Source organism: Lactuca virosa, chromosome 2 (assembly GCF_052849685.1).
Source record: "Lactuca virosa cultivar CGN04683 chromosome 2, Lactuca_virosa_CGN04683_v6, whole genome shotgun sequence".
Taxonomy (NCBI): Eukaryota; Viridiplantae; Streptophyta; class Magnoliopsida; order Asterales; family Asteraceae; genus Lactuca; species Lactuca virosa.
This window is the reverse complement of record NC_136427.1, coordinates 46,674,747-46,701,598: the sequence shown is the minus strand read 5'-3', so window position 1 is coordinate 46,701,598 and position 26,852 is coordinate 46,674,747. Positions and strand designations below refer to the sequence as shown.

The following is a 26,852-nucleotide window of genomic DNA, read 5'->3' as shown; positions in this document are numbered from 1 at the left end:
TAATTTTTAAGTCTCGCAGGCTACTACAGGAGATTCATTTAGAACTTCTCCAAAACAGCCAAGCTACTTACCATGCTTACACAAAAGGGTGTGCCATTTGAATGGACAGAAAAGCAGGAGGTTGCTTTCCGAACTCTGAAGCGAGCTCTCTGTAGTGCACCAGTACTATCACTACCAGAGGGAACAGAGGACTTCGTAGTTTACTGCGATGCTTCGAATCAGGGTTTAGGCTGTGTACTCATGCAACGTGGAAAGGTGATAACTTATGCATCCCGACAACTAAAGACACATGAGGTGAATTATACCACCCATGATCTCGAATTGGGAGTTGTGGTCTTCGCCTTGAAAATTTGGAGGCACTACCTTTATGGTACCAAGTGCACCATTTTCACCGACCACAAGAGTCTCCAACACATTTTAAATCAAAAGGAGATAAACATGAGGCAGTGAAGATGGGTTGAGCTACTAAACGATTATGAGTGCGAAATCAAGTACCACCCAGGCAAGGCTAACGTGGTAGCTGATGCCTTGAGTCGAAAGGAGTACTCAAATCGTCGTGTGAAGACTCTTTCGATAACCGTTCAATCCCATCTGTCCTCGCAAATCAAAGCAGCCCAGTTCGATGCCATGAAGATAGAAAACAGAACAAGCGAAGCGTTACGTGGAATGGAAAAGAACTTTGAAGTCAAGAAGAACGGAGCATATTACTTCATGAACCGAATTTGGATCCCTAAACTTGGGGGATTAAGAGAAGTAGTCATGAATGAAGCCCATAAGACACGATACTCCATCCATCCGGGTTCAGATAAAATGTACTTGGATATCAAGCAGCAGTATTGGTGGCCTAACATGAAGGTAGAAATTGCCACTTACGTTAGCAAGTGCCTCACTTGTGCTAAAGTGAAGGTAGAATATCAGAAGCCCTCGGGACTATTACAACAACCGGTAATACCCGAGTGGAAATGGGAAAGGATTACTATGGACTTTGTGACCAAATTACCCAAGACAACAGATGGATTGGATACCATATGGGTAATAGTCAACAGGTTGACAAAATCCGCTCATTTCCTGCCAATAAAGGAGTCATACAAGATGGAGCGATTGACGAGAATATACATCAAGGAAATTGTGAAACTCCATGGAATACCAATATCTATCATCTTAGATCGAGATAGTAGATTTACTTCACGCTTTTGGCAATCGCTTCAGAAAGCTATGGGAACACAACTCGACATGAGCACTGCCTACCACCCACAAACCGATGGTCAAAGTGAGCGAACCATTCAAACGCTTGAAGATATGCTTCGCGCATGCGTGATAGACTTTGGAAGGTCGTGGGATACCCACTTGCCTTTAATTGAGTTTTCGTACAACAACAGCTATCACTCAAGCATCAAAGTTGCTCCTTTTGAAGCCTTATATGGACGTAAATGTAGATCACCGTTGTGTTGGGCTGAGGTAGGTGACACTCAGCTAGCAAGAGAACAGACACCAAGCAATGCATTAACAGGACCAGAAATCATACGCGAAACGACAGAGAAGATAGTTCAAATCAAAGCTCGACTTCAAGCATCACGAGACCGACAGAAGAGCTACGCTAATAAACGACGAAGGCCCTTGGAATTCCGAGTCGGGGATCGGGTGTTGTTAAAAGTCTCTCCCTGGAAAGGGGTGATTCGTTTTGGGAAACGGGGAAAACTAAACCCACGATATATTGGACCATTCGAGATTCTTGCCCGAATCGGTCCAGTGGCTTATAGACTGCAGCTACCTACCGAGCTTAGCAGTGTACACCCCGTGTTCCATGTTTCAAATTTGAAAAAGTGCTTATCAGACGAGACTCTCGTCATCCCATTGGAAGAAATCGAAATCAACGAGAATCTCTTGTTCGTGGAAGAACCCGTTGAGATCATGGATAGGGAGCTGAAGCGTACTAAGCAAAGTCACATTCCAATAGTGAAAGTTCGATGGAACGCAAAGCGTGGACCGAAATTCACTTGGGAACGCGAAGACCAAATGAAACAGAAGTACCCTCACTTATTCTCGCATTCTTAAACTCTAGCTTCAAAAAGAATTTCGGGACGAAATTCCCTCTAACGGGGGGATGATGTCACAACTAGCATTCTAGCTAGGAAATTCTGTACTCTTGTAAACATTATCTACTATAAACTTGTAACCCTAATTCATGTTATGCTTGAAGTTCAACCTATGGAAACAAATTCAAACCTAGATTTATCAAGTAAGGTTGAAAACCCTAAAAATCCCGGTTTAAGCTCATTATGGACTAGAATTTTTTTATTGGGCCTAATGGGCCAATAAGCTTCCAACTTGACTATTTTGGGCTTAGAACTCTTAAATGGGCTCTCATTGGACCCACTCTCATGAGACTTAACCTTTTTGGGCCTTATAAGCCTAAAATGGACTAGTTTATCTTTAATGGGCCTTATTGGGCCATAACAAATCTAATGAGCCTAATAGGCCATAAATCAATTCTTTTATACAAAAATTGGGTCGTGAGCTACCCTAAGGGCCCAATGGGCCGTAAGTTTTCCTTATGGGCCTCATGAACTCGATCCAAGGCAAGAATGGGCCAAAGTGATTTCTTTCTCCTTCCTTAGCCCATTTCGGCCCAAGCATAAAACAAAAAAAAACAATAAAAAAGAAGAGAGTAAGGGGAGAGTTGACTTGGAGTGCCACCTCCACATTATCCCCCATGTAACCATGCAAATATCACATACATCCATGCACCTATCACCTCACACTCCCTCCTCTCTTCTTGTTTCGGCCGAAGACACACCACACACACACAATACACAAAAAAATTCTCTCTATTTCTCTCTAAGGCTATCTCCTTCTTTCCTTCAAGGAATTCTCGAAAATTTGGCTTGGATTCAAGAGTCTTCATCAAGTGTTGTCAATCTTTGGTAAGTCTTTACACATCCAAGCTTCATAACTTCACTCTCTTGTTAGATCATTCCTTTAAACAAAGTTTTTGGTGTTTATACTCTTAGAAATCTTCTTGAGTTCGAGATCTACTCAAGGAAGTTTCTAGGGCCAAAAATCACTTCATCTTTCCATCTCTCTCTTCAAAACCGAACCCACAAACCCAAGGTGAGTTCATACCCCTCTATTTTTGGTTTTCATATTATTTATGGGGGAGAATACAAGTAAAATGTGAAGATCTATGTGTATTTGTATGTTATGTGTGATTTCTTGTGTTTATGTGGTAAATATGTGCTAAAAATGAAAGATATTTCGAGATCTATAGTTCAAGAAGGAAAAATATGTGATCTAGGATATATTTCACTTAACATGTCAAGATAAACTACCATACAAAGTTTATAATAAACATACTACAACATAAAATTTGTTATTGGACTATTTTTGATAAATAAACAAAAGATGGGGAAAAAGATGTCATTCACGGTTTCTACAAGGATCAAAAGGTCAAAACAGCAAAAATAAGAGTTTTTATAAATATTAAGCTTTCTAAAGGACTAAAAATGTAAATTTTAGCCTAATGGGCTAAAATTTGGGCTTTTCGACTATTTAGGCCCAAAAATGCGAAAAATCAAATTTAAGGGGGCTGAATTGGAAAATTTTCTCAAAATAGGGGCTATAAACGTAAATAAACCTATTTCAGGGATTAAAATGGCCTTATTTATCAAAAGGGACTAAAAATGCAAAGATTTTGGATTTTGGGTAAAAATTGTAAAAATTGCGAAAAGTGTTGATTTAAATGCAAATCTTTTAACTAAGGGGCTGAAACTGTCCAAAATAAATTTTGGGCTTAAAACATTATTTAATTAAGTGTTTAGGCCAAAAATGTCAAGAAAAATAGTTCAAGGACCTAATATGTCATTTTTCATAAAAAGGGCTAAAAATTGCCAACTTTACCAAAATAAGGGGGCTGAATAGGTCAAACTAATATTTTTGGTCAATTATGTTAATAATAAAATAATTGGGTCAAAATATACAAAACTTTATAACTTATGGGTTTAAATAGAAAAATATCTATTTTTATAAATCTATGAATCGTTATAAAACAATTTGGTGATTATTACGACATATCGATTAAACAACTTCACAACACTAATGTTATAAAAAACAAGTAAACCTTCTAACTGTTGGGCTTGAAAGATTCTAATCATGCTTATTTGGCCTTCGTGACCCATTAACATGACTATTGGGCCTAACATAAATAATACATGTTATTGGGCCTCCTGTGACCCGATTACATGCTTAAGGGACCCTCAATGGCTTTTACATGCTATTGGGCCTCGGTGGCTCGTGGTTGTCGAGGCCAACAAAATCAATAACCCTAAATCTTTTACACTAAAATAGTGTATAGTGGTAAAGGGATCGTATCCATGGAGATTGGTTCAATTTTATAACTCTGTGATAATCTTGTTGTACAAATACTTGTAAAACTAAAATAAAATAAAATTGGGGGATTTTGATATTTTGATATGTTTAAAAGAAAACTAAAATTACACTAAGATTTAAAAACACAATTCAACAAAAGCAAAGTTTGATGTAAAATCAATAAGATAAAGATGGTTGACTTTCGACTTTCATTACTTGAACATTTGGTTAATTAATCATGAGAATACCAGGGTGCAATACTTGTGTTTATAATCTAACTTGGCTATAGCAATTTATAAGCATAACTTGCCTCAACTCTTCTTTTGTATTAAAATGACTAGAGAAGCTCATAGCACATTTCCTAAATCAAAGTCACAAAACTAATGAAGCAAGTAATTTTGTGAAAATCAATTAGCATTAGGTTTTAAGAATCACCAAGTCCAAAGAGTAATCTACTGCTTTCATTACTACTATGGAGAAAATATTTTCCTAGTCTAAATGAAATGAAGACAAACATTTAAACTAATTGTTGCTTGTTAAATTGAAGACCCATTACTTAGCCAAGAATTTAACCAACAAAAATAACATTCACATATCAATATTCATGACTAGAGATATATAAACATGAAGGAAGTTTTCATAGAAAATATAATCATAGATATTCAACACAAATTCATGGAGTTCTTCAAAATAACCAAAACATTCAAGCAATTACATCCAAGTCAACCAAATGGTAAATCTAGCCTAGCATGGCTAAGATTAAAGAAAAACAAGAGAGATTAGAGATACCAAACATTGTTCAAGATGAAAGATGAAAGAAATCCACAAATATTCAAATCTTCTTAGAGAGTAAAATGTGTTGTTCTTCCATGTGTTTTCCCTCCTTCTTGCTTCAAAACTCCAGTAAAAAGTGGTCAAAAATCGGATCCAAAAGTCCCCCAAAAGCATTCCACCAACATTCCCAAAATAGAGTCAAAAAGTCAAAAACCCGGATTCTCCACAGTGCGATCCACGCGGACCATTTGTAAATCCACGCGGACCGCGTGGATTCTGGGCCATTTGGCCCATTTGATTCGCCTTCTAGTTTTTCTCCTTTATTTTTTGGTCCAACCCACATGTAAAGGTTCTTGATAGCCCAATTGTGTCTTCTTGACTCTCCCAAGATGGGTCATTGCTTCCTTGATCTTCTATAGCTCAAAATTCTCTTCACATCATCATCATTCTTCATCTAAAATTAAGCCCAACTTGCTCCTTTGATTATGTTGACAACATGCCCAATCACACCACTTCAAGACCACAAGCAAACCGTAAGCCTCCAAAAGTCCCGCACTCCTTCCATACCTCCAATGACAAATAGTCTTCGATAAATCCTGCAAATAAGCTCAAAAGACTGGAAAGCACCCGGTAAAGGAGAAAAATAACAAAAAGAGAAAATATGCATGAAGATTAACTAAAATGAGATGGAATATGCTAAAATAAACTATAAAAAGAAGTAAATAAAATGAAACTATCAAATCACCCCAAGCTTAAACCTTACTTGTCCTCAAGTAAGATAAGACTAAAATGAACTCGGGATGAAGTATCCTAAGAAAATAAAAAGAATGGATAGAACCACGGAACCTGATCACCGTTAGTCAACATGGTCAGAATTAATCTTGCTATTATCTCATGACTTTTTCATCCAATGACAATGGAACCATAAACCACAGTTAGGACAACTCCTTTAGGTGAGTAAGGAGGGATGGTCAGTCGCAGCCCCAATGGAACATGCATACAATGAAGAACATCTGTAGTAGGGAGAAAGCAAATGGATGGGCTCGCGTGGAGCTCTTCTTTTAAGTGTGCACTCTTATCACGAAAGTTGTGTGATCTCACGTCTGCCGGCCACTCTCAAGTGTGTTTGGGTTTCATCGCTCGGGCACCGTTGTAGGAAGTTCACTTAGTGTTGGCCCAAACCTCCCGTAGTATCCGACTCGACAGTCTGCCTAACATCACCAATTTACGAAAACAACTCGATCTATATACAATAAAACATACCTAAATAAATGAATAAGTATCAAACGTCGGGTGACCAAAATGTAGGAAAATTTGTTCAATAATTGAACCGGTCACCTATCTAAGATTATTACAACCATGAACCTTTCTCTCTTTTTTTTAACTAGAGTACTAGAATGTAATGCACTAACATATTGAATTTTTTCTTTTATCAAGAAAACTTTTTGACTCAAAATTTGGTTCCCAAAATTATGTAAGTGGAACCGAGGGAGTAACGATAATAATCCGAATGGTCTAAGTGTGAAAATGACAATGTGTGGAGCGTAAATATGCAAGCTCCTTTTTAAACTTGTGATTTTTCAAAAATAAAGAAAATGTCCAAATGTGAACTAAAAGACTCTCTAAAATCCTAAGAAAATCGCAAAGAAAATATGGTGATGTAAAGAGACCGGATATGGATTCTACTCGGGGACAAGCACCAGCGCTTCATCCTAACGGTTCAAACATGATCAAGTGTGATCCTCTCGACGGTACTGACCGCAAGGCTAAGAACATCCATTGTTATAGTATATCCTACAGTTGTTAGTATTGCATGCATAATTCTTCGTGAAACTACCTGGCCATGATCACTTACCCCTTTAAGCTTCCAATATCTGATCCCAAGTATGAAGTCCCAAACTGAAGCTAGTGGTCCCGGTTCGATGGGTGAGATAGCAACAAGATCCTGGACCAATAATGATACAATAATTGTGAACCTATTCCATGGCATCCAAAGGGGGTGAGAATAAACATATAACAAAAATGCATGAATGCTAATGCCCTAAGCTAAATGTCATGTAAAAATAAAAAGTGAAAAAGAAGAAAATAAAATCTTTTTTGGAATTTAAAAAAAAAAATAATAATAATAAAATGAATGCAAATTAAGGCTAAAATGTTATGCAACCTAAGTTAGAATACATGAGAAAGCAAAAAGAAAAAGGGAATACCCCACCCCAAGCTTAGAAATAAGCATTGTCCTCAATGCTTGGGGCGAGGCGAAAGTACCTAAACCGGGGGATCGGGAGGAGGATACGGGTATTGGGGGTAAGGGTAGGGGTAAGGTGGAGGTGGATAAGGGTGAGTGGGTGGAGGGTTTGGGTTAATGGTTTCTTGAGGGAGAAAGAATGTATAGAGAGAGGGAAACAACCGGTGCACTAATGAAGAAGAAAGGTTGCATGTCACTTAGGGTGCGTTTGGTACAGAGAAATGGAATTGTAGTAGAGAATGGAAATGCAGAGAAAGAGAATTAAGTTGGAGAAAGAGAATTGATTCCACTGTTTGGTAGAACTGAGAATCCACCAGAGAAATGTCTCTGAGAATCATTTCTCTTGTTTGGTTGTATTAAGTAGAGAAATGGAAATGGAGTTTTTTATCTTGTTTCAAACAACATCTTTTAAAAATATGCATCTTTTATATTTTAAAATTTTCATTTTAACATTAATTGTTACCAAATACTTTATTTTCTAATAAATTAGTATTATTTTATACTCATCTTGTATTGGAAAACATATTTCTACTATAAACAAATAACTTACAAATAGATTTTAACGAAACCTGAAAATCATATTATTTAAAACTGTGTCCAATATAGGATATGCAAAAAATAAAATTCAATATTCCTAACAACTGGCGTTCCAATATATATATATATATATATATATATATATATATATATATATATATATATTCCTAACAACTAAAAAACCATAACTATGTGTCTATGTCTAATATAAAATTTATTAAGAGTCAACTTCAATATGCGCAAACACTAAAAAACCATAAGTTAAAATAGACTAATCATGATATTGAACCATCTGCGATCATTGCCAGGTAACAAATCTTTTATTCTTTCGGGTTTAAACTCGTTGTCAGCACCACCATACTTTTCGAATACATGTAACTCCAACAATGCTTCAATCAACTTTGCATCCTCTTTAGAGTAGTCCATGTGTATTTTCTTCGCCCTGCCATGCCTACAAAAAAATTTACATAATAGATGCTTGAAATAGTAATTCAACAATCCTAACAACCCATATTTAAAGTTGCATAACTCAACAGTAACTAAGCCAATAAACTTTTTTTTTGAGCCACAGACGTAGACAAGATAGACAACTACAATGTGGAAATTTTTTTTTGCCTCATTCCAATATCGTATGAAGATTTTATGGTGCTTCAAAGTTAGACAAAAAGTTTAAAAAATGCTGAAATAGTTTTTAACAATCTTAACAGCCCATGTTTAGGGCTGTATAACTCAGCCAAATCTTGATCAATTAAGATTTTTTTAGCCTAACATGTAGCCAAGATAGAGGAGTACAATCCGGGACAAAAATCAGCTCATACTGATCACATATGAAGATTTTATGGTGGCTCAAAGTTGGACAAAAATTTTACAAAATGCTGAAATAGTAAAAACAGCAGCAACAGGCTCGGTTTAATGTTGTATAACACATCCAAAACTTAATAAGTTAAGCTGTTTTTTGAGTCTAACATGTAGTTAAGATAGAAGACTACAACCTGGGTAAAAAATCAGCTCGTTCCGAGATCATATGAGGAATTTATGGCTGTTCAAAGTGGGGATAAAATTTTACAAAATGCAAAAAAAAACGAACAGCTCTAACAGCCCATGTTTAAAGTTGTGTAAGTTGGTGAATTCTTAACCAATTAAGCTATTTTTTATCCTAAAATGAAGCCAAGACAGAGGACAACAATTTGGTAAAAAATCAATTCGATCAGAGGTCGTATGAGAAATTTATGCTTGTTCAAAGTTAGGCTAAAATTTTGCAAAATAATAAAGCAAAAACCAAGTCCAAAATTGCTTCATAATACTAATATTGGAATTCCAAACAATTAAATAACATATGACGTTCTTACGATGTGATCAAAATTCAATTCGCATGTCACTTTATTACAATTTCAGGTTGAGATTACAACTCTCATTTTATATAAATCAACCAATAATCAAAGTAACAAATTGACCAAGAATCATAAACCTTTTTAAATCAAATTCAAAATCAAGTAATTACCTATAATTGGAATTAGGTTTGCAAAATCAACACATAGAGAAATTGGGGATAAAGAGATCGACTTCAAAGTCGTTATATTTGTTGAAGTGTGAAAAAACTGATTTGTTGATGCCGTCGATGTGAAGAAATCGATTTTTGAGGAGATCGTCGATGAAAAATTGGTAGCACACCAAGAGGTTCGAAGTCGAGACGTGATTTCAATTCTCCGCTTTTTTTTTGTTTTCTTGGTAACCTTTTCTCCCCATTTCCTTATAAAAAAGGAGAATTAATAAGATGGAAATGGAATACATTCTATTTCTCTACTCTAAATTCTCTGTACCAAACACCCCCTTAAGTTATTTGGTCAACAAGTCAATGGAAGTCAAAGCTGGTCAAAGCTGGTCAACGAATCCACGCGGACAGTTCTGGAGTACACGCGGACCATTTGTTTATTAACGCGGACGGTCCCTTGAGTACACGCGGACCATTTGTTTATTCACGCGGACGGTCCCTTGAGTACACGCGGTCCTCGTGAAAAGTTCTGTAATGATGCTAAATTCAAAGAATGACGCGGACGACTTGGGCGAGTGCACGCGGACCATTTGTTTATTCACGCGGACGGTCCCTTGAGTACACGCGGACCATTTGTTAACCGGTGAAAAATCTCAAATCTTCGCTCTTGACTTAAACGAACATCGTGGGCTTAAAATTCAACACTCTTTCACTGAAAGAAGGAAGAAGAAATGTGAAATGCAAAAAGGGTTTATCTAAAAAGATTTATTCGGAATTAGAAAAGATGAAAACACAATGTTTTTCCAAAAATGTCCTTCTTTAACATCTTTGGCGAGACGTACTTCCTTCTCAATTTCAGTATACCAGGGCATCCACATGGATGACATCTAGGACATTTGCATTAAAACCTTCATAGAAAGGTTTCAAACGATGCCCATTGACTTTGAAGATTTTCCCCGTGTCGACATTTTTTTAATTCTCACACCTCCATTATGACTCTTTTCTTGTATTTGACTTTCTTTTTACGGGAGAACCATATCAGACTTAGACCTTTGATAATAGCAATCATCCAACCATATTCTTTCTTGTACTTGTTTAGTAAGGTGACTAACTCTTCCCACTTTGACATGGTGGTTGAGTAGGTGACCGGTTGGGCGTCTTCTTTCTCGGGATACATATCCTTTGAAGGGTCTGACAGATTTAGCGTTTCCGACTCTTGTGGTTGGTCTATCACTAGAGTTAGTTTCTCAATGGTAGTGGGTGGTTCAAACTCTCTTTCGTTAACCCCCAACACGTCCTCTATAGTTGCATTGACATCTTTCTTAATATCTTCTTCCTCCTTGATAGCCTCTTCCATTTTTACTTCTTTTTCCACTTCTCCATATAACACTCTTGGGGCATCAAAAATTTTCTCATCTTTCAAAGGAATGGCACATGCACTATGCCATGGGCTCTCTTCAGATGGTAGTTTGTCTTGAGCTTCCATTATACTTATTGTTTGAGCAAGTTGTGTTATTTGTTGCTTTAAGCTTTTGAGGCAAGCTTACGTTGTTTCCTGGAAATGTTGGGCAGAAGTGGCAATGCTCTTAACAATCTCCTCTAAGGACATGCTTGGCGTTTCAGGTTGTTGAGGAGGTAGAGGATATGGATGTTGGAATTGTGGAGTCGGTTGGTATTGGTCACTTCTCCAAGCTTCGTATGGGCTTTGGTATTGGTTGTATCCCCAAGCTTGGTTGTTGTCCCACCATTGATCATGTTGAGGTTGATCATAACTCCATTGGTTTGACCAGTAGTAGCTTCCCTTTTCTTGTACTTCTTCCCATTCTCCTTGTAAATATGGACACATATCGGAATGATGTCCATTTTGGGCGCATTTATCACAAGGAAGAGTTGTGGGTTGCACACTTTGGTCACTTCCAATCATCATAACTAACTGAGCTAGCTCAGAAAGTTGGTCTTTAATGCAAGGATTGCTCATTTCCAAACCATACTTTTTTTTCAATTTTTGAGTTTTAAACTAGAGTACCTACACAATGAGATCTAGGCATAGAGAAACAAACTGATTAAATATAAACCAGTCCCCGGCAACGGCGCCAAAATTTGGTGGTTGTCGAGGCCAACAAAATTAATAACCCTAAATCTTTTACACTAAAATAGTGTATAGTGGTAAAGGGATCGTATCCGCGGAGATTGGTTCAATTTTATAACTCTGTGATAATCTTGTTGTACAAATACTTGTAAAACTAAAATAAAATAAAATTGGGGGATTTTGATATTTTGATATGTTTAAAAGAAAACTAAAATTACACTAAGATTTAAAAACACAATTCAACAAAAGCAAAGTTTGATGTAAAATCAATAAGATAAAGATGGTTGACTTTGGACTTTCATTACTTGAACATTTGGTTAATTAATCATGAGAATACCAAGGTGCAATACTTGTGTTTATAATCTAACTTGGCTATAGCAATTTATAAGCATAACTTGCCTCAACTCTTCTTTTGTATTAAAATGACTAGAGAAGCTCATAGCACATTTCCTAAATCAAAGTCACAAAACTAATGAAGCAAGTAATTTTGTGAAAATCAATTAGCATTAGGTTTTAAGAATCACCAAGTCCAAAGAGTAATCTATTGCTTTCATTACTACTATGGAGAAAATATTTTCCTAGTCTAAAATATTTTCCTAGTCTAAATGAAATGAAAACAAACATTTAAACTAATTGTTGCTTGTTAAATTGAAGACCCATTACTTAGCCAAGAATTTAACCAACAAAAATAACATTCACATATCAATATTCATGACTAGAGATATATAAACATGAAGGAAGTTTTCATAGAAAATATAATCATAGATATTCAACACAAATTCATGGAGTTCTTCAAAATAACCAAAACATTCAAGCAATTACATCCAAGTCAACCAAATGGTAAATCTAGCCTAGCATGGCTAAGATTAAAGAAAAACAAGAGAGATTAAAGATACCAAACATTGTTCAAGATGAAAGATGAAAGAAATCCACAAATCTTCAAATCTTCTTAGAGAGTAAAATGTGTTGTTCTTCCATGTGTTTTCCCTCCTTCTTGCTTCAAAACTCCAGTAAAAGTGGTCAAAAATCGGATCCAAAAGTCCCCCAAAAGCATTCCACCAACCTTCCCAAAATAGAGTCAAAAAGTCAAAAATCCGGATTCTCCACAGTGCGATCCACGCGGACCATTTGTAAATCCACGCGGACCGCGTGAATTCTGGGCCATTTGGCCCATTTGATTCGCTTTCTAGTTTTTCTCCTTTATTTCTTGGTCCAGCCCACATGTAAAGGTTCTTGATAGCCCAATTGTGTCTTCTTGACTCTCCCAAGATGGGTCATTGCTTCCTTGATCTTCTATAGCTCAAAATTCTCTTCACATCATCATCATTCTTCATCTAAAATTAAGCCCAACTTGCTCCTTTGATTATGTTGACAACATGCCCAATCACACCACTTCAAGTCCACAAGCAAACCGTAAGCCTCCAAAAGTCCCACACTCCTTCCATACCTCCAATGACAAATAATCTTCGATAAATCCTGCAAATAAGCTCAAAAGACTGGAAAGCACCCGGTAAAGGAGAAAAATAACAAAAAGAGAAAATATGCATGAAGATTAACTAAAATGAGATGAAATGTGCTAAAATAAACTATAAAAAGAAGTAAATAAAATGAAACTATCAGTGGCCCATTACCCTTGCTAGTAAGGTCCAAATAAATCATATGCGAAATGGACCAACGCGTCTTTCGTATACTCGACAGCCTTAAATAACATACGTAATTAGTAGGGCCTAGTAGTCCTCTTCTCCTCGTCTGTTAGGCTTACCTTCTTTTCAAGTAAACAAAATCAGGTCGTTAATCAAGGTTAATCAAATTCATTTGGATTAAGTGAGTAATAACGGGCGACACCAATAAGTGTCGGTCGTAGTCTGTAGTTATAATCAAAGTCTCCTGGAGGGAGAACGAGAGTTTGTGTATAGATCTATACGGGGGTGACTCCCCCACACCTAAGCTGTTCGCTACAGTTAGACTCAGCCAGTCTAGGGTGACAATCTTAAGATCGAATTCCGGCATTCACTAGAATGCCAAGTCAGACGAACTAGTCATTATCATGCATGGTTATAACGACTCACATAGAGATCCAATACCATCTAAGTAATCATGGGAAATCATATTCATTCGCTGTGACGATACAATAATACAAAACAATCATAGTATTTTATCGGAGAACATCGGGTTTTCCGGGGAAACCAATCTTATTCACTTGTACTTTCAATAACTATAATGCAAAACTTCTCATTTATACACGTTTTGAAATCATTCACGCATATACTTACATGATCATCACAACATTTTCGTGAAAAGTCTTATTACAGGAAATATCGGATTTTCTGGGTTTTACAAACGACATAAACTATTTTACATCAAACATACTTATGAACTCACCAACATTATATATGTTGACCGTTTTCAAAATAACTTGTATTCTCAGGTAACCGTTAGAACGAGGAAGCATCCAGTGTGTTGAAAGTTTCTTTTGTAGTTGCTAATCATCAAACACTTTATATTTTGGGATCATGAAATGTAAACCATGTACTTGATGTAAACAATGCCAGTTGTACTATGTAATGATTGGTGATGAATGTGTTATGTTTCATGTATATTCATTGTGATGATATTTCAATTAAAGTCACGCGAGCCCTCAGACATTTCCGCCGTCTGGTTCGGGGGTGTGACAGGTAACACGTTTAAAGGTTTCCAAGCACTACTAGAGGACATTTTATCATGTCAAAACATTGGACTTAATTCATCAAGCCCTCTATTAAAGTATTGTGTTCATAATGTTTACAAACACTCAAATGAAAGTGTTAAGAACTCAAGTTGCTCAAAAACACTCTTGAAACAATATGACTTATTCCCAAATCATTTAATACATCATTGGGTGTTGTTAAGTACATTAAACCACAATTTATCTCATTGCAAGTACTTCATCCAACTATGGAATCCTCAATTCTATTCCATGTTTCCCAAATTCCCCTTTAGGCTAAAACAATCACTAGAACCACTTATAGCTCAAAAGATCATTCATGTTTATGTTTCAATATCATTTCTAGAGTGTCAATTCATGTTTATGAATGTCATTCACTTCTAATATATAAATCATCATGTGGTTATCCTTAGATTTCCCAAAAAGCCCCTTATGACCACAAATTCCATGGTTTAATCCAATAACCAATCTACACTTAGTATTTTGCATCTAAATCATTCTAATAGCATACATTCATGGTTGTGAACTTCATTTGATCAATAATTATACCTAAATGCATAAAATCCATTGATGTCATCACATCTTTCCCAAAATCACCTAAAATTCATGTTTATGCAACTCTACCATCATGGATGTGTTTGAGTATTCCAATTGGATTCATTGTCATCAAACATCATCTAGGTCATTGAATCCATTCCAATTTAACATATAAACATGAAATCCCCAATTTAGATTTCTAGGGTTCATGGAGATTTTTACCCAAGTCATCAAATCTACCAATATAGTGATTGGATTGAGATTGGAATCACCAAAACTACTCAAGGGAGGTTAGAAACCAAAACCCTAACCCTTAGAAGAAGCTAAATTCGACATTGGTGTTTTCTCAAAGCATTGAACTCGAAATTTAGGAGTAATAGAGAAGAGATTATACCTAGCAAGCTTTTGATTCCTATTTCCTTTGCATGAATGCTCAAAATTTGTCTTGTATCAAACCCTAGGATCCAAGAAGGTGAAAAATCGCCATTGGAGAGGGTTTTGGAGCTCAAATTCGTTCTTCATCCATCAGGGAAGAGTGAGTGCATCTTATGTCCCACATTTTCATAGTTGGTCCCTTTAATTCATGCATTTTGTCTATTTTTACCATTACTCCATTTATTTTAACATTTGACTTAAATATTGACATAACAACTCCTCTTCCACCAATTATTTAACTTTGGTAGTCCTTTCCACTAACTGAGTCAACCCTTTTGGTCAACTTACTTTGTTAATTTGACACTTTTGCCCCTTTAACTTCTAAAATGTTATTATTTTCCCTTCTAAACTTCCAAACTTCATATCAACTAACGATATGATTATCCCTTGATGATTTAACTATATAAATCATTTGTCTTTTATTTACTTTATTAATTTAAGAACCCAGTCTTAAATTTTAGGATGTTACATCTACTTTGGTCGATGACCCAGACATACTTACCCGTTATTTGATCTGGACCCACCATTTCTGGTCATCCAAGAAAGAGGAGGAATACGACACTCCGCTTTCTAATCTCACACTCTACCCCAGAATGAAAGCTATCTAATGTCCAACTTATTGGGAACTAAACACCTTTTTACAAGTCTAATATAACTAATCCAGACTTATACTAAAGACAATTTATGTCCATTATGGTCCCTAATCCAATAATGCTATCATATTTATACAAGTAGCACTTAACACAGATAATACATGTAAACATTTAATGTCGCTTAAATAATACTTTTAATTTAATATTATGTTCTTGATAATAACTATGCACTCACCCGACAAGGTGTCTGGTGATTGGTGAATCGAGCAGAGCTTCGCCTTGCACCTTTTCCAAAAGACCTAGATGTATATAACGGTAAGTCTTAGTCTAATTTCATACTTCATGGAACTATTATCCTACGGGTTTAGATTCCTCAGTAATTCCAAAGCCTACTTCAAGATCTATCAAGTAAGGATTGGTCAAGTAGGACAGTCGGGAGGCAGGATCATTTCGGCATATAGCTTTTCTGAAATCCAACAACCAAACCATCGTGACCATTCTAGGCACATATCCTGTAAGTAGATCAATCGGTATAACGACTTAGCATCATTGATAAATCTTAATTATAAGTTCCTAGAGATGAATTTAAATTATAACTATAAATTACATGAAGGTAGAGTAAGCGTAGTTCACTTACAGAGTACTATTGACGAGAATCGAGATCTAAGTAGGTAGATTACTGACTCGAGATCTCCTACTCGAAGGCTATTATTCAGATCCTCCATAACCTATCTAGATACCCAAAAATCAGAGAATTCTAGGGCTAAATATCGAATATTTCAGAGTAATATCGACTGAAATGGTGTGAGGACGAAGGAATGAGGGAAATGCTATTTACATGACGAATTGAGGGTAGGCACGCTGCGCACCATATACGCATGTCGCGCTCTTGGTCATAACATAGCAACGTGGAAAAATGTTGGCCTGACACGTGGCGAAAAATGGGTGGGATTGCGTGTTCTTGTCGGGCGCGTCGCACTCCTTACGCGCGCTCGTACCGTTTTTCATATTTTCAAAATTACGTATCTTCTTCATACGAGCTCCGTTTTTGACGTTCTTTATATCCCCGAAAAGCACTTGACGAGATCTACAACTTTCATTTAGACTTCGTCTACTAATTTTGACTTTATATTTTTCACACAGTATTAGACTGTTAAAGCCCGTATAAAATGTATAACTCTCTCATCCGATGTTCGTTTTCAACAGACTCTATATTGTTGGACTCCTATTAACAAAATCTTCAACTCTTGTTTAGATTGTTTTGGCTAAAATCGACCGATCTAAAATTCAATTTTTGAGTTGTATACTGCTACGCTAAATCTTAGAAAAATCATAACTTCCTTTCACGAAGTCAGATTTGGAAGTTCTCTATATGCACGATCTCGGTTTAATGATTACTACAACTTTCGTTTAAATTACTTAGGCTAAAAATTAATTTATCAAAAAATTACTTTTTACGATACATAGAGTCGTAGCGGTTTAACCGCAAAACTTTGAAGAAGCACAACTTCTTCATATGAAGTCGGATTTGAACGCTGCTTATATCTCCGAAATCCTTATAATGTATACTGAAACTAGGTTAAGATTATTTTTCCTAAATGATCTTTTATTTTTTATGTGTATTTTAATCTTATTTATTTTATTATTAACTACTTATATAACTTACACATAATATCCTATAAAACATGTAAGCACATAGATATATGAATAATCTTTTCTTATTCATTCATATAAAAGATTACAATAATTGACCAAAGTGATTACAGACTATGACTAATCTAACAGGAAACATGGGCGTTACAATTATATTCCCCTTAGGATGATTCCGTCCCCGGAATCATGCAACAACAAACAGATGAGGATAACTACTCTTTATTTCACTTTTTGTTTCCCAGGTGAGGTTCGACCCTGTCGTGTGTTTCCATCGCACTAGCATCAAGTTAATCATATTGTGTCATAATTTCTTCCTCTTACGTTCAACGATTGCTTCCGGCTCTTCAACCAACATTCTATCTTCATCAATCCTTAACTCTAAAAGTGGGAGCATATCAACTTCTTCTGCTGAGTACTTCCTCAAATAACAAACGTGAAAGGTATTATAGATACCTTGTAGTTCGTCGGACAATTCAAGCTTGTATGCTTGATTCCCTATCTATTGAAGTACCTTGAATGGTCCTTTAAAAGCCTTTAGAAGCATTCTCCAACATAATAGGTGTATTTAAGCATGATATTAGGGCTAAAATGAAGATAAGCATAATCGCCTAAATCCTAATTCCTCCCATCCTATAAGTAAAAATTGGTCTCCTCTTCTCCCTCTCTTAAGTTCGATGCAAGTAATAAGGAAAGGAAGAAGGTTTGTCAAGTTGAGATATATCGGTCATGTGGATTAACTTGTCTAAATACATCATAAATACAATCTGTATCGACATGGGTAGATTTACCATGTTGCACGGGGTAGTACATGTTACGTTTCAAATTTTCCCGTTAAATGTAAATTTAGTGAAAATTCGTCAAAAGCCGTCACAAATTTGTTAAGAATCCGTTGGCAATCCATCACAAAGCCTGATAATTGTGAATTTAATGTAAGTTCGTCGGTTTATTGACGATATTATGACGTAAATTGTCTTCAGAAATGAGTTTTTTTCGTAGTGCAACCCCTAACAATTTTGTGCAACCCCTATTTGTTTGTTTATTTTTTTTTCTGGATCTGCCACTATGTATCGATTGTGGTTTCCTATGCTTGAAAGGTACACACTCTAATATTCTATGGTTATTTATGTTGATAACTTATGTATAACTAATTACTCAATAACAGAGACCCACCTCGTCCTGAAATCTTTGAGTTTCAGGATTTTTTGCTATCCCTACCTTCGACCGTCTCCGCCAATGGTGGTTGTTGTGGTATTTTTTCTTTGTAAAAAAATTATGGATCAAACGTACAAAGTACCCTAAACCACAAGGTCCTCACAAGGACCATTTATATAATTTACTCCAAAAACTAACCATGAAGATAATTAAATTCACAATTAAATAAGCGAATAACTTATATATATGTATGAACATTTTATTCATGGTTTTCCATATTTAGATGGGCTAATGCTTGAGGCCCTAACTATTTGTAACCCAAGCCCTCAAAAAAAGCCTCACAATTCACAATCGCACAAATCCACATACTACTAAAACCTTTTTTCACTTTGACATTGATCGCTTTAGAATTGTCTGATTCCACCCATCTCCAACCTTTCTTTTTGACACTGATTCCATCATTTATAAGTACGCTTGACCTAATTTTGTGATTTGCGAAGTTTTTGATTTTCAATTGTATGAGTTTTGTCGAGTTACAATGAGATTAACAATTAACATCATTTGTGATTTTGAAACAAAAAAATGAAAAATACTGCTAGCCCATTTAATTAGAATCTTTTCTTACACATTACCTGATTTTCGAAAACATCCATTTGATCAGAAGTTTTTTTTTTCTGACATATCCGGTTGACACATATAATATATATTTACCATATTGTTATATAATTTTTTTTAATCCATACTGAAAAAACTTGAAGAAAATAAACCTATTAAAATTAAAACAACGTTGTAGTACAAAGTAAAGCTATCGATACCCTTGAAGGTGCGAAATGGGCAACGCCTACCTTGTGTTTGTCAAAATGTCCCACTCAGAAAACAAGCAGCAACGCACATGGCAACTTCAACGCAAAATCAATGCGTGGCCTTATCCATTTGAGATTTTAATAGACTCCTAAACTAAACATACGATGTTCCTGTTAAATATTGTAGCAAATAAATCAAAATTTTATCAAATTTGAGCATAAAAATTTGCAATATATGTAAAAGACACTATAATTTGGTTCTTTTTGCGTTTTAATTACTATATTTTATTTCGGTCAATGAAATCCAACTATTTTAAAAGAAAATTTCCACTACTTATTATTTCGAATTAAATATATGATAAATCTGACATGACTTCTCCTATGCCTACATGAAATCATATACTCCTAAAATAGCATCTAAAATTGTGAAATGATTTTCTCATTTATGTAAATAAAATATGATATTAAACCGCAAAATAACCTAAATATAGTAGCTTTAGTGTATATTGTCGTAAATGTTAAAATGAGATTGAGTTTATATGAACTTATGTCGACTTCTTAATTTTTATTGAGCTCTACATTTAACACTTTTTGCATCAAACTCATATCAAGTTTGCTTGATTAAACATAATTTTGTTAGATATTTTTTTGAGTTAAATGGACATGCTTAATCTATTCTAACTTACAATAAAAAGAAACTCACATTTAAAAGGAGTCATAAATGATAACTTATTCAAGAAATAAAAGAACCCAACCATATCATAATTGTAGCATATGGTAGATAGGCTTAAATGATGAGGTCCTGCCCAACTTCTACCACATTAATATCTAATAACTCTCTACCAAATATCTTTCATTATACCTACACTATATAAACTTAATTGAGTTAATTAATTCAACCAAGTCTTTTGAATAGATGTTTATTAATTTTACATTCATTATCAACATGATATGTCACCAATTGAATGTATTGAACAAAAAAACATAATCAAGAGCTTTAGGCCTTGTCTTTTATGTAAAGATATTGACAAAATATGTTGTATAGACCGATGCCAATAAAACTATAATTGCAAAATTTAATAAAATGAAACAGAAATGAGTTCTCCCTCTTTAATTAAAAAAAGACGTTAATGACTTTTTATTTTTCGTTACAAAAAAAATAAACCTATAAAGTTTCCACTTTTGTGGTTGGACAGTGATTTTGTTTATTTTCTCACGCATAGCACAAAAATAATTAACATTTTATGGCTAACAATGTACTATGAAAAGACATATGGTTAAATGTGTACAATAACTACGAACTTTAAATAAATTATTATACACAAATAAAATATAACACGTTGTTATGATAAATTAATAAGCATTCAACTTTAATATAAAAAAGTAGGAAAATTGTTATTTTCTTACATGACATTGCTTTTTTACATAACTTCATTGACTTTTACGTACACTTTCGTCCGAGGCATAATATTGAAATACCAGTTTTACCCTCCCTTTTCGAATCCAAAATAACCAAAATCAGAGCAATGAAGCAAAAATCTCTTGTACCTCATGCTTCAAAAGTTGTACACTACTCTAAATTACAGAACTTAAACTCTGGAAAAAGCTACCCCTATTTAACTTAAACCCCACCTACATTCCCAATACTTTGCTAAACCCAATACAATTGAATCCAGCCAAGATTTCTTTAATTCCTCAAAAAAGTAAAAAAAAATATATATACAAAGCAAACAATAATAATTATAACATTAATTATAATAATTATAAATAAATAATCTTCCAAAAAGAAAAAAGAAAAATAAATTTTCAACCAAAACCCTCAAACTTCAAACGATTTTTCTTTAATAAAAATAGATTTGGGGTTTTGATCAAAGATGGCATCCAAAGCAGTTACATGTTTTTGGAGTAAATGAGCAGAATCCAAAAGGGCGATTTGGGATGTTGCAGTTGATTGCATAGCAACAAGGAGAAGGTAAGCAATATTTACCACCACCGCCGCCACCGCCACCGCCGCCGCCGGAGTTACAACAAGTGCAAAGTGCACAAATCTTGAAGCCGTTGAGCTTCCGGCGACTGTCGTGTAATACAAATTCCATCATCTCTCGTTTTCCGGGCTCTATCAACGGCACCATTGTTTCCTCCGCCGCCTAGAAATCAAAACCAGAAACTCAAAATTATCAGAAACCAAAAAGATACACGAAAAAATTCAACGGAATTTGAGAAGATCTACAAATTTATGAGTTTGAGAGAATTCGCAGAATTGAAATACGAATGTAAACAAAGCAAAATTAGAAGAAATTTAGGAAAGTAAATGATGAAAAGGAGTCGCGGAAAGGAACTCACATGGGAAGATTGGAATGGGTTTAGGAGGATGAAGAAGATGAAGAGAAGATGAAGAGATTGAAGAAGCCTACTGGCAGTAGCAGCAGCAGACATCTTTTTGTATAAGAGAGTTGTGTTGTGATCTACATATATACTCGATATAATAATAATAATCATCCTCCTAGCTAGGCACTCTTATATATGTATATTTATTTATTATTTATATTATCGTGTTATTTATTTGAATATCATTTAAAACAATAATGTAACATTAATTGCAATGGGTGTGAAAAAAATGATTTTTCGACTAATCTTTGAAAATTGATCTTAAAACCGGTTTTTATTTTTAGTTAAAAATAGGTTATGGATTTAGTTTGGTCAAAAAAAAAAAGTGAAACAATATTTTTAATTATCCCAGAAATGATCCTATAGAGTTAATATTTATCATCATATAACTATTTTTTACGGATTCTAATAAATACCCACCAGAAATGAAAATAAATGTATGCAAACTCACACGTATTATTTTATTAACACATAACATCGTTGATAAATATTTATGGGCACACTTTTTCTTCATTAATAATTTAAAAGAAAATGACCATAATAATTTGTGTTCAAGGTTTTTTCCATAAGATAGTGATAAATTAGAAAAAATGACAGTAATAGCCATAATTTTCACAAACCATCATATGTAAAAATCCACTTGGTTTGCCTGCGAAAATCAACTTTTTCTCGAATTCTTTCATACGAATTATGTTTGGAGTAAAAGAATTTCATTATGCATTTTGTAACAATGTCTATCCACATATCTCACTTCTAATTTGAAGGTTGGAAAATCATATTTTTTTTTAGGTCCAAAGCAGTGGATATATATATATATATATATATATATATATATATATATATATATATATATATATGTGTGTTTTTTATATTTATTGTGTGTACTGCACAAATAGGAATTTAGTAAATTTAAATAATTATTTAATTAAATAAAGATAGATATTAAATGATTTCCATAATTGTATTTATATTAAATGATATCTATAATTATAATTCTTTTTTTATGAAACTAATTAAATTCGTCATTAATGTCAACAATAACTTTTTTTCAGAATGAATTCGCATCTATGTTTTCATGTATGTGTTCGTGTTTTGTATATGGACTCACTCACTTAAAATACAACAAAGTTGCATGGAATATGAATAACGATAGTGTATTCTACTAGAATACACTCTCATTCTGTTACAATATACTCTTATTATTCTAGAATAAACTCTCATACTGCTAATATACATTATCGTTCTCTATACTTCATTCAACTTTGTTATATTTTGAGTGAGTGGATCATGAAACAAAATATGAACCCATACATGAAAACCTAGATACATATTCATTCTGAAGGAATATTATTGCTGATATTAATGAATAATTTAATTAGTTGCCATAAAAATTGAATTATAATTATGGATATCATTTAATATACATATAATTATGGAAATAATTTAATATCTATTTTTATTTGATTAAATAATAATTTAATTTTTACTAAATTCTTATTAGTGCAATTGGGCACATAATAGATGTCAGAAACATTTGAACCTAGTTCTCTCTCTCTCTCTCTCTCTATATATATATATATATATATATATATATATATATATATATATATATATATATATATATATATATATATATAACTTTGAACTTTCATAATTTTTTCATATAAAGTCTGTTTAAGCTAAATTTTATTGCTTTCTTTATAACAAGTGTTATCCATAGGCATATCACATTTCTAATTTGAAGTTCGAGAAGTTATATTTGTTTAGCTACAAAGTAGAGTACATTTTCAGTTTTTAAATTTTTCCAAATATCACCATTTCATGGATTGACACTTTTGACTATGAATTCAAACACTTTGACAATGAAATCCTGAAAATTATTATGAATTGTCATTTCAAGAGGATAAAGTTAAACAAATAAATGTTTTCTATGAGTTTTTACATATTTTAGAGATGCATCTAATACCCTACCTAACACAATCACAAACCTCTATATATAGATAACTAGTTGTGAGACTCGTGTACTACACGAGTTTATTCTAAAAAAAAGTAAATATAAAAATATAAAATTTTATGAAGTTTGAATTTATATGGAAAAAAAAAGAAAAATATTAAATTATTGAAATGTAATGTTTAATTTGTTATTTTTAATTTTTTTAATTTTTTTTAAATTTAAACAAATAATTTAAATAAATAAACAAATAAAATAATTGGATTCAATTTGAAAATTTAGAAATTAAAAGGAAAGTTACATTAATGAAATTGGGTGGTGCATTGTTTCTGTTTGGTATGTAACTCGATACACTACAAAAGTTTTGTAAATATGAACAAAATTATGACTATGAGACAAAATGTTTAACCATGCAATGTTGCTATCATGTGCGCACACGGTATACCATAACTTCTCCATTTTCCCACATGTACAAGTGACGACGTTGATATCGATTATACAACTCCTTGTAAAATATTCTACACCAAAGATGTCGCATATGCGCGTTACCTCCTATGTTACAAACTTGTCCATCTTCCTCTCAATCACCATCGTTGCATAAAGTGTGAGTGCACCAAACATCCCTTATGCATATAAATATTATAATTATTCTCATTGAACGCTAAAAAGTAGGTATAAATCCTCCAATAAGGTTAATATTTTTATATATGTTTATTTACCACCAAGGTCATTGTGTTCAATATACATACATCGAACTATCTCACGGATAACTTCAATGAGTGACATTATCGTTAAATTACGTTCAGCATCTGATAACACGTTGATTTCATCAAAAATATCTACGGTCTTTACATTGAAATGGGTGTTTGGGAAAAAGGCTCTTACTCATTTTGTGTGTCCATTACTTTCAAGCCAGACATGCGTATTCCCTTTACTAGAATCCTCAATTGCAATTTGGAAAATACCAAAATTTACTTCAAAATCAAACAATGTATACAATTTTCAAGTTAGTAAGAATAATGTTTCCACTATTTAACTACAGCCAATCCTAGTCGATAAATTGTTATGCACATTATGACAAAAATACCCATGGTTGGAATCTGAGAACACGTTATTAAGGTCAAGCACTATGAAACTAAACATTTTGTTTATGAATGAAACTTGCCTAACATCTGTAACAGCCCAATTTTCACGCCCAAAAATTTCATTTTTATAAATTACTTTAATTAAAACATTCGGAGGAAAACATTGTCAAATCATAACATCTCATAAGACTATGTATAATGTCTGAAAATTCCAAATCATAAATAGTGATAATGTCAGAGCACAATCCCAAGGAAACTCATAGTGCGGAATCCGGGGTGTGTGTATGATGTGCAGCTACCGCACCGGCTCCTTCCCCTTTGATGAAGAGGTACCTAAAACAAAACTGAAAATTGTAAGCACAAAGCTTAGTGAGCTCCCCCATAATACCACATACCATACATATATGATGAACAGCTAGGAGATACGGGCCTCGCCCACACTCATGGAGATACGGGCCTCGCCCACACTCCGCTAGCTGGGAGATACGGGCCTCGCCCACACTCCACTATCTCTGAGATACGGGCCTCGCCCACACTCAACTACTAAACCATAACATACAAGTATTACACAGACAACGAGTATAAACAATTCTATCATACAAGCATATATCATAATTAAACTCAACTATGAGATACAGGCTCTGCCCACACTCCGATACTAACATATCATCTATACGGGCCGACCTTGGTGCCTTAGACCCGTTCCTACTGGAAGGAAACTCACCTCAACGAGTAGCTGCTGATAATCTGTGCGGGGAATTTCTGACTGCGGCTGCTCCAGAAATCCTCCGGCTATATTCCCCACAAAACACTTAATCAGAATCTGATATCTACCCTTAGGGTAAAAATGACTATTTTACCCCAAACCAAGTCTAAGTCAAAGTCAAAGTCAAAAGTCAAAGTCAACGTCAAAGTCAACTTCCAGTTGACTCGACTAGCCGAGTTGGGTCGTCAACTCGTTGAGTCCCTATCTCTTCAACTGTCCTCCTCCACGTCCCTACTCGTCGAGTTTAGCAACGACTCGACGAGTTCTCCTTCTAGCACAACCTCAGATGAACCTTCATCCGACTCGCCGAGCGGTATGAACACTCGTCGAGTCCATCTTCATCCTAAGAACACGTCCTGTCCTCGACTCGCCGAGTTGTATGAACAACTCGTCGAGTTCATCTTCAAGGGTTGGGAGATTGCCTTGGACTCGCCGAGTCTGTTCTAGCACTCGCCGAGTCCTATGAACTCCAGGTCTAAAACTAAGTCCAATACGTTGGGTCACCCTTCCTGTCCTGCTACAACCCTTCTAACACCCAACTGAGTTCTTTTGACCCTCAACAGAAATGGGACCCAAAGCCTTGGACTCGCCGAGTCGGTAACATCCACACCCTAAATCCTCGATTTCTGATGTACAACTCATGACCAAAAGATAGATCTAGGCTCCTACGATCGTTCTAGCACGTAAAGTTACGAACTTTACGTGCATGCATGGGACTTTGAGTCCAAAAGGTCATAAAAAAAGCTCTTGGGTTGCATGGAGTCTTTCTTGGGTGTAAAAGCACCCACTTTCTGCCTTGTGACCCCTCTAAAGACCTAGATCCGAAGCCTTGCCCCCAACCATGCTTGCATTCATGGTTGGCTACCTAAAATGTCTTATAAAAGCCCTAAATCTCCACAAAATGGGATCTAGCAAATGAACAAGCAAGTTAGCAACTTTATACCTTCTGAGGACTGAAAATGAAGCACAAACTCGAACCCCTCTGGTCTCCTCTTGTTTCCTCAAGCTCTTCTCCTTCCTTCTTAAGACTACCAACACCAAAATCCACCAAAATGACTTAGATTGCTTCAACAACGGCTAGGGTTTCAAAGGGAGCTTTTCTGGGAGCATAGGGGACGTTGTGGCCGCAATAAAGTTGTTTAAATAGGGTGCAAACCCTCAGATTAGGGTTTTTGTCCAGACAGTACCTACTCGCCGAGTCCGGTCGCCGACTCGCCGAGTAGCTCATTAAACTCTCGTGTCCAAGATGCTCCTACTCGGCGAGTTGGACCTCAACTCGCCGA

The 26,852-nt window shown here is 34.9% G+C and overlaps 1 protein-coding gene across 1 annotated transcript; it reads right to left on the bottom strand.

Annotated features, from left to right (window-relative positions):
• Positions 1-21,099: 21,099 nt before the first annotated feature.
• On the bottom strand, positions 21,100-21,870 carry LOC145159091 (uncharacterized). Its single transcript, XM_079077987.1, has 2 exons — positions 21,723-21,870; positions 21,100-21,526 (listed from the first exon to the last, which is right to left on the bottom strand). The coding sequence occupies exons 1-2, from the start codon at positions 21,813-21,815 to the stop codon at positions 21,248-21,250; spliced, it is 372 nt and encodes a 123-aa protein (XP_078934113.1). The 5' UTR covers positions 21,816-21,870; the 3' UTR covers positions 21,100-21,247.
• Between the last annotated feature and the right edge of the window lie 4,982 nt (positions 21,871-26,852).